At 44.8% G+C, this 9,578-nt stretch overlaps 1 protein-coding gene across 1 annotated transcript; it reads right to left on the reverse strand.

Moving 5' to 3' along the window:
• Positions 1 to 8,296: 8,296 nt before the first annotated feature.
• Positions 8,297 to 8,749, reverse strand: LOC130859404 (60S ribosomal protein L27a-like). Its single transcript, XM_057746784.1, has one exon. The coding sequence runs from the start codon at positions 8,747 to 8,749 to the stop codon at positions 8,297 to 8,299; it is 453 nt and encodes a 150-aa protein (XP_057602767.1).
• Positions 8,750 to 9,578: the final 829 nt, after the last annotated feature.

Genomic DNA, 9,578 nt, shown 5'->3' on the forward strand with positions numbered 1-9,578 from the left:
AATTGCCATGATTTAGTCCAAATCTATGAAAAAACTAAAGAGCAAAATGACCCTCTTATAGATATTTTTTTCTTAGAACATAAAAAATATACCCATAATTGCCTGATGACACAGTTTTTAATCTACAAAAATGGAATTTTAAAATAAAATGATGGTTGTAGCTTAACATGAAGGCAGCATATTTGATTTTAAGAACGTTAGCATTTATGTTCCTATAGTCATGAATTGCAATTATTGTTTGTTGTTGCTTTTTGACCTGTGGAACTATGTTGAAGACTTAAGTAAGATCCGAAGACCAAGATTTGTATTGGGAAATGCCCTTCTGCTGGAGGAATTCTTCCTTAGATATAACCTTTTTCATGGACGTACAGGAACTCATCAGAAAATATAAAAAAGGTCACTTCCAATGCCTTTGGAAGTATTGGTAGAACTTAAATCTCAGTTAATAATCTATTAAGCCTGGCAAGGTGAACTTGGATGTTGGGGACTGACTGAAATATTGAGAGATGTGTTCATTACAGTTAGGATTTTGCAACCATCAGAGAGTAGCTATAATTTGGATAAAAGTGATTGAATGTGTGTATGCATAAATAGAGAAGGGAAAGAATACCCTCTTATAATATGTAGACATTTCTTGATTTTTTTCTCTCCTTTTCCTTCCTCCCTTCCTCCCTTGAAATTTCTGCCCATGCACAGTTTTTGTTTTTTCCAAGTTTTTTTTTTTCTGTTTATGTGTGTGTGAGTGTGTGTGTGTTTTCTTATCTCTGTATTTCCTGTTATGTGCTCTCCTCAGTTGTCTGATATGCTTAGTTATCTGCTCATATTTAAGAATAAGAGGAAAAAACTTACTGAGAGCTCTGAACAGTGAGATGGGCATGCCGACTGGGAACTGCCCTCCTGGGTAGGGTTCCCAAACTTTCTTGTCCATGGCTTCCCCTAGAGTCTCAGTCATTTATTCATGCCATCCCTAGGCCCAACGAAATGCCTGGTAGTTTTCCTTATTAGGTACCTCGGTCCAAAGAACTTAATAGTAGTTTGTATGGTGAGCAATAGAAATTGCTGTTTCCCTTGAAAGCTCAAAATATCCCACAATACTCTTGTAAGTTCACGATGGTGTCCCAGGACACCTTGGTGCACAGTCTGGGAAATGCAGCTATAATAGAGTGACTTGGCTGGGAGGGCTTGTCAGTTGAGAGTTTCCATGCCGCATCATTGGTCAGGGCCTTTGTCTGAGCCATGGAGGCCTAAGACCTTTGTTCACTCCATTGGCTTTATATATTAATGTGGAACTCAACCAGAGATATATATTAATGTGGAGATCAACCAGAGATATATATTAATGTGGAAATCAACCAGAGATATATATTAATGTGGAGATCAACCAGAGATATATATTAATGTGGAAATCAACCAGAGATGTATATTAATGTGGAGATCAACCAATCTTCCAAAAAGATTGCCCATTATGGAACTATTTAATCTATCTAAACTAGACCTTCTTTATTAGTACATGATAATACCACACACCTTTTGCAGGGGTGGGTGGGGGGAAGGGTGCATTGGGACAGAAGGCCGCAGTACCTAACCCTGTTGTGGGACCTGCAGTGGCTCACTGGTCTCCTCGTAGGGATGGATTCTCTCTCTTTCCCTGGCAGCAACCTAAGCTGTCCCTGTGGCCTGGATGTGGTTTGAGGGGGTCTCATGGAAATGAGATCCAGAGCCTCTGGCCAGAGTCTTGGCTTCCAGGGTTAGGAGAGTGGAAGGACATTGCACACGCCTGCCCTGAGAATAAGCCTCATCACTCTATGAAAGCTCAGGACTTTAAGCTGAATGAGTCCTAATATGTTGGTACTAGATATGATTGATATACATGTGCTCTATGCTATGCCTATATTTCTGGTGGTAGGTTTGACATATATGCAAATTATGCAAAACCAGCATATGTTCAGAAGATGTGGAAACTCCACTGGACACAAGCAGTTCTTCGGGACCGGTGTCACAAAGTGCTGGGGCCAGAACTGGGCCTGCGAGTCACGACTCCCACCCACAGACAGTGCACAGCCTGCCCTGGTCAGGACTTTGTCTTGGTCTCCCAGATTCCCAGAGAAGGCTCCTCTGTCTCCTCCCAGGGAGTGTATACCTGGCTGCCAGCTGTTTGGAAACTGAGTGGGGGAAGCGGGCTGAGGTCTCTGCATCCAGGGTGTTCCATCTGGTGCACCCTCCTGCGCTGTGCCTGGGGCTTCAAGTCTAGAGACTCTTTATGTTACTCTCTTGAGAGACTAGCCTCCCAGGCATCTGCTGGGGCCAGGCGTGTGTGTGTGTGTGTGTGTGTGTGTGTGTGTGGCTATCCAGGAGCCTGTAGAAAAGAGAGGACACTAGGATCTAGCGGCTCCTCAAACAGCTTTTCACTAATCTGTCCCTTCACCCCACTTCCAAGGGTATCTGATGCCATACAGTTATGGGATTTTGAATACTCAACTGTGTGGAGCAGGTGGGCGCTTGGCTTTCGTCACTGCTGACTTAGAATTCAGCTTTCCAGATCTGCTAAGTCAAACACCATTCGTCCATCTGTTTCCCAGCTTCCCACATTTTATTTTTGTTGTCGCCTCTTTATTTTCCCTGTCCTTGAAGGTTTATCTGTATGTTTGCTTGTCTGTTTATTTGCTTATTTTACATATTTTTACTGTAGTTTTAGTGGGATTTAGGGAGAGAGTTAAATTAGATATGCATGTCATCTATCACATTTCCAATCATCCATTCATTCTTGAGTCTTCACATGCCAGGATGCTTGATTCAGTTTTATGGGGATTGGGAGGACCAGTCAGGTTAGTAATATGTAACCAAGCTCGTAGAATGGATTGGTGGTTGTTGCTGGGGGGGGGGCGGGGGGGGAGGAGGAGAAATGGATGAACTGTTTTTGTGTTTTGTTTTTTTAGTTTAAATAAGTTGAATAAAAATAAAATGCCCACAGTGATAATCGCACATCAGAGGTCTGTGTCAGGGTCAGCGGTTGTGTGGGATGACAGTTAGGCACTGTTTGGTGTGAGTCCTTGGATGGACAAGTGGGGCAGGGCATTTAAGACAGAGAGAGAAGCATGTTGTTTGGTAAGCCTACAGTACAAGGGGGTGTCTGGCCTTGGGCGGCTCCCTGACCCAATGGACCCCTGCCACACTGCTGTGTTCTAGGACTGCTCCCCTTTCTGGTCCCTCAAACCTGATTCCATCCAGCTCTGAGCCTCTCCTGGCTTTGCTTCCTGACACCTTTTATCCTTTGGACTTGATGTTTTTCTTGATAGTCCCAGGAATGCTCTTGGCTCTTTTTTTAAATGAGATGGTCGATAGCCCCCTGGCCACACTGCTTCTGGTCCCCTGTGATATATTCCTTTCCCAAGTCGGAAAGTCCAAGAACCCTGCCCTAGCCTTCCATAAGTCCCTGCCTTCCAGGAAGAGAAGGCAAGGTTCATATCTCGGCTAAGAAGCCGTGATCATGGTGGTAGTTAGGCTCCTCACCGCAATTCTCAAGAGCATATCAAGGATGGGCCAAAGCCACAGGCCAAAGGGCCGTGGCTGGAAGCCAGGGATCCGGTTAGGTGTCAGGGCCAGAGACAAGGTCCTCTGAATTGTAGAGAACAGCTTCCTTTTTGGTGAGGATGAGCTTAGAGACTGGACATGGCTAACTCTGTAGGTCAGGCCTCTGCAAAGCCTGAAAAAGCAAGTAAAAGGCAGTTTCACAAATATTATTCCAGTTGTTTTCGGTATTGTGGAGTCCTCTGTTCCCCTTTGCATTCGTTCCTGCCCTCGGCAGAGGAAGGATGGGATTCTGTACCCCATGCTGCTTTGTCCCTTCCCCATCCTCTGCTGTGTCGAGAGCAAGGGATGTTTTGTTTTGTTTTTGTTTTATTTTGGTTTTGTTTTTGTTTTAGCAAAATAACCTATAGAGTTATGTCATACAGGCTGCTCAGTGTTAATAAGAAAGACATTGGAGGACTTCCCTGGTGGCTCAATGATTAAGAATCTGCCTGCCAATGCAGGGGACATGGGTTTGATCCCTGCTCCAGGAAGATTCCACATGCCACGGAGCAACTAAGCCCGTGCGCCACAACTATTGAGCCCGTGTGCCTAGAGCCCATGCTCCGCAACAGAGAGGCCACCGCAGTGAGAAGCCCACGTACCACAGGGAAGACTAGTCCCCGCTGGCCGCAACTAGAGAAGGCCCGTGTGCAGCAACGAAGACCCAACGCAGCCAATTAATTAATTAATTAATTAATTAAAGCGTTTGTCTTCCCAATTGAAAAAAAGAAAAAAGGGAAGACATTGGTTCTGTAGGTGTCCCACTCAGGAGAATTTGAGACTCTGGGACAGAAGATGTTTGAAACTTACCCACAAAGGTGTGTGGGATCCAGAGGTGAGAGAGGTAGGAAAAGAAGAAGGAAGAGACACCTAGGGAGAAGGACTCCTAGCACCTGTGTGAGGAGGACCTGGTGCTAGACCGAAAGAAAAGGAGCTGTAAAAAGATGTTTGTGCTGTGCTGTGGATCCTGGACCCTTCTGGAGTCTTCCTATTAGTGGACTGAGTTTTCTGGAATTTACTATATGTTAGAGGCAGCCATTATTTTTTTCATGTATAAGTGAGAATTTTTAAAAGGCCTTAGCCTTCCTCTCTCTCTCCTCCCCTCTCCTCATATCTTCCTCCTTTTCCTAAGGTCACCTCCCAGTCCCAGATAGGAAAGTATGCACCTTCAATAGCATTAGAGTACTTAATGAGTGAAGAGAGCACTTAATGATTTCTTCCAAGTATAACCCGAATGTCTTAGTTTTTACCAGCTGGTGAAGACAATTCAGTTCAGTCCCATTGATGTAATCTGCTTGCCTGGATTCAGGGATTCTAGTGTTTTGCCAGTCTGCCTGTATATGAGAACGCCTCTGGGCATTCCTAGGGGTACTCTGAGAGTCTATGAAAATCATTACTGGTTGTTAGTGTCATGGCCCCAGGCCCCAGTGCTTTGAGCTGGTCATGGTCGCCGTCACTCCTGCTACTTTAAAACTAAAAGGAGAAGGAAAACGCTCCGTCTTTGTTGCACCCTATTGGAAGGTCTAATTCAGGTTGACTGGACCCCACAATGTTACAACTCTATAGCTCAAGAATTCGCAGAGCCTGGAACTAAAAACTGAATTGATTTAGAGCCACTTTCTCTCCAGGGCAAATACAAGCCGCCCAGAGCCTGAATAAGACCTGGGACCACGAGAGCCTCTACTGAGTGCTCAGGGCTGCTAGACCTCTCTAGCCTCAGGCCACTGGCTGAGTCTCACTTAACGTGCAGACACTTTGTTCCCTTATGCTGAATTGTTTTCCAGGGGGCACTCGTGTTCTTGCATTGTGGCTCCTCCACCGTCTACCCCCGGGCCAGGTCCCCAGCTGGTTATCAGATGCGGCTGTATTTGTCTGAACTCTCCGCCCCCGCAGCTCGCATGTGAATCAGTGGGTACACAGGTATATGGCAGAAAGAGCCCAGGGCCGCTGCCTGACTCACTGTTAATGAAAGACAACTATTATACAGATATTTGCATTTTAGGTTTGAGTTTCTATTGTTATGGTTCACTTCCCTCCTTAGTAAAGGAATCAAAGAACACATGCGAGACTCCTTTTTAAAGTAGAAGCCCTTGAATTCACATCCCAGTCCTGTGGAGAATTTTCTATTAGTGCTCGTCTTCCCCCTTTGCTTCCTTTACCTTTCATATTCAGGCATGCCAGACCACAGAGGACCACAGTCAGGTTCGACTTCCCTGTTTTCTCTGCTTCAAGTCCAGTTAAGAGAAAAGGATCTAGCATACTGAGAGCATATTCCATTTTCCCACTCAGAAGTTCTCTGGAAGCAGAGCCAAAACCTAGCAGCAGAAGGCAGTCGATTTATTCCAACATATGCTTCATGTAACTTGAGATGTTGAAAAACTCCAATAGCTGCACTGAATTGAACACAGTCAGCAAATCCCACGGTCACCCAACATGTGTAATTTAGACGAGTGGATTAGCCAACCTGGGAATAAGCACCTTCGTGCGTGAATACGGGGGTGGGTTGCCAAGATAGCTTCAAGAATGTCCTATGTGTCTACTGAAGCAGGAATCCAAAATTAGAAAAATGCAAATGGCTGTGGTACGTGCACGCAGTGCAAGGATGGGCTCTTGCCAATTCGGCTGGCTCCCCTCTAAAGCCAAAGGCTGTGGCTTCCATGAAGTAAGGAAGCTGTGAGGCCAAGTACCGATTAGAAGAGGAAAAAAGTATTGCAATTGTGCAGAGCTACGGCACGTCCTTTGGAAGGAGTTGGTGTACAGTGTAAATAGGTAATAAATTGATGAAGAAATGTGTGTCATGGATAAGAACAGTCCTGATATGACTTACGCCCTCTGAGTAGTCTAGAATCATTAGACCTGTGAATTTTTCATTGGCTTGAATCTGTTCTAAATAATACCAGTTCATTCTTTCTTTAATTCCTAAACTCGTAGAACATGGGCACCCACCTGGAGCAGATATTCTCAGATTCCCAAGTGAATCTAAAACTCTATTTCACCCCATCCCTAAATTTACATACGGGCTAGAAAAGAGAGTTCCATTTGGGATTCTGCCTGCTTTTCTTTAATACTTCTGCTAAAGCTTTTTAAGTACATGCAGTGAAATCTGCTCTGCCCTAACTCCAGGGATAGACTTGCAGATTTCTTCCAAGGAGTGTTTTGATTTCCTTTTAAGTCATAGATTGGGTAGATCTGATATAAATATCATCAAAATTCTGTGGTGTTTTCTTTTGCGGGGAGAATTCAATTTCACTATTGTGAACCCTGGGTGCTGGCAGGTGTTCCTGTTCATTCTCTCTTTCCTTCATTCCACATCCACGAATGGGGGATGTCTGCCCAGACCAGGGTGTTGTGTGGATGAATTCCGCCCGTCTTCTCTGGAGGTGTTTCCTATGGAGGGCCGTTAACACCATCACTCAGGGCACTCGACAAAACAAGTCAGAGAAATGAAGGAGATAAAAGAAAAATGATTCATGTCAGAAGTCTATCTTCAAAATACAATCTTTGAGGAAAGAGAATTGCCTGTGGTCAAACTCTGTTCTATAGGAGTACAGAATTTCACCGTTATTCATCCCATATTCTGTGCAAAAGCCTTAAAAGGAAGAGTCCTTGATGATTCTTTTGCTTGAATTGTTGCCTTAAAAATTGCAACTATAATAAATATTGGCAAATTCCTTGCAAAGATCAGTGACTAGTAAATACTTTATAAACCAGGTCCCACACATGGAGTTATTCACTCAACTTATTTACTGTAACCATTCACTTGTGCAGTTTCCATTTTGCTATGCAATGTAGTGTTAAGACTGGCCAATGATATAAGGTACCTCTCCTTCCTTTGACAGAAATTGTTGAAACTGATTTCCATAAACGCTTAGTGGAATTCTATTGATACTACCGTCAGATGTATACTAGGACCTAAAGAATCAAAGATTTGAAAAGTCATGGTTGGCAGATTGGGATTGCCATATATACATTACTAATAAGAAAGAAATATCAAATTGTACACTTTAAATATATGCAGTTTATTATATCTCAATAAAAGTTCTTAAAAAAAAAATTGTGTGCTGGGGACCAATATTCAGCATCTCATCAAATTGTCACAGCAAATCTGCAAGCTAGGTACCCTGAGTCCTGCATGAAAGAGGAAAGTGGGGACAGACAGGTTCAATAGCTTGTCCAAGGTCATTCGGCCATTAGATGGCCGGACTGGACATTGAGCCCAGACTCAGATCTGAAGTCTGTGCCCATCCTTCCACTCACCCTGTACTCTTCCCCCAAGGCTTTGTCCACCACCCCCTCAGCAGAGCGGGACCCCAGCCCGGCCCTGTCCCAACTCCTTGCCCCAGCTCCTCCTGAGAGTGGACAGAGCATTGTTGCAGGTGACTGGTGTCCTGCTCCTTTGGACACAGAGACAAGCAACGCTGAAAAAAAAAGGAAAAAGAAAAGAGAAAGATAAGTCATGGTTGGTGTCCACTAAGAGCTAACAGTTTGGAGGGAGCGAGACGTGTATGTGGATAGTTTTCTATCATGTGGCAAATGTAGCTCTAGACGTACGCCGGGGCCAGTGGGATGCTCAGCTGGCCAGCACAAGTCAGGCAAGGCTCCTTGAAGAACAGGACCCATGTGGTAAGTATTTCTGTCTCTACATTTGCAGGGGCAGGGAGGAAGCTTTTTTTTTTTTTTTTGAAAAGCACTTGTTGACATTTAATGAATCTCCCACCATGTGGCTTCAAGCTACCAGGACACAAGCCCCACCCACACCCTTAATCTTCTCCTCAGCAATTCTGCTGAAGAATGTGGCCTTCATGATGACAGGCTGCTTTGGGAGCTTTCCCTTTCCCAGAACTTTGTAGTAACCTGATCGCATCACATCAATGATAGGAGCAGCTCCAGTCTTATTCTTGGCAGCATTTACCCATGTCTGCTCACTGACCACGGTCCACAATTTATCTAGGCTGACAGGTGGGCAGAAGCTCTGGTTCCTCTCTAAGTGGTGATGCCTCATACCAATTTTCCCAAAGTACCCCGGGTGATATTTGTCCAAGTTGCTCCTGTGGTGGGGCACGCCATCAGTATTACCACTGCCTCCCGGGTGTTTCTGGTGTCTGCCGATGTGGCCGTGGCCATGGCCGTGGCTCACATGGCCCCTAAGTTGCCGGGTCTTGCTTAGTCTGCATGGCATGTCGGCGGTCGAGGTGAAAGAGCGGGAAGCTTTTTTAAATTACAAAAATTTCCCATGTCCAGTTGAATAGTTATATGTGTAAAGTAAAAAGTGAAATGAGGCGAGTCTTACAGGGCAAGTGGCTCTGGGACTCTTCCGGATCAGGGTGGGTTTAGACGGGAGGGATGTGAATATCTTATAAGCTGAGGGGAAGAAGCTGGGGAGGGTGAGAACGAGAGAGAAAGAGAGAAGCCAGAGAGGGAAAAAACAACGGGCCAAGACCTAGGAGAGCAGGGAACTGGGCTTATGAGGACAAGTTAGTTATACATCAGCCTTGAGCAGGTGCAGGATCAAGTCTGCCAGATCTGAGATTGGCAGGAAGGGTGATGGGCTGTCAGTGAGTTGTGTGTGTGTGTCAGTGTACGTGTATGCATCTGAGCACACACAGGGAAGTAAGTTAAGGTAGGCTGCATCTGATTGTTACACTATCTCTCACGGACTGAATGTTTGTGTCCCCTGAAAACTCATGTAGAAATCCTAACCTAACCCCATGTAATGATGTTAGAAGGTATGGCCTTTGGGAGGTAATTAGGTCATGAGAGTAGAGTCCTCGTGAATGGGATTAATGAACTTAGAAGAAGAGACGAAAGAGAGCTTGCTTCTCGCTCTCTGCTCTCCAACATGTGAAGATACAAGGAGAAAGTGGCCACCTGCAAACCGGTAAGTGAGTACTCACCAGACATACTTGATCTTGAACTTCCCATCCTCTGGAACTGTGAGAAATAAATGTTTGTTGTTTAAGCCTCTCAGCCTAGAGTAATTAGTTATAGCAGCTCCAACTGACTAAGAC

Source organism: Hippopotamus amphibius, chromosome 8, assembly GCF_030028045.1.
Source record: "Hippopotamus amphibius kiboko isolate mHipAmp2 chromosome 8, mHipAmp2.hap2, whole genome shotgun sequence".
In the NCBI taxonomy this organism is placed as follows: Eukaryota; Metazoa; Chordata; class Mammalia; order Artiodactyla; family Hippopotamidae; genus Hippopotamus; species Hippopotamus amphibius.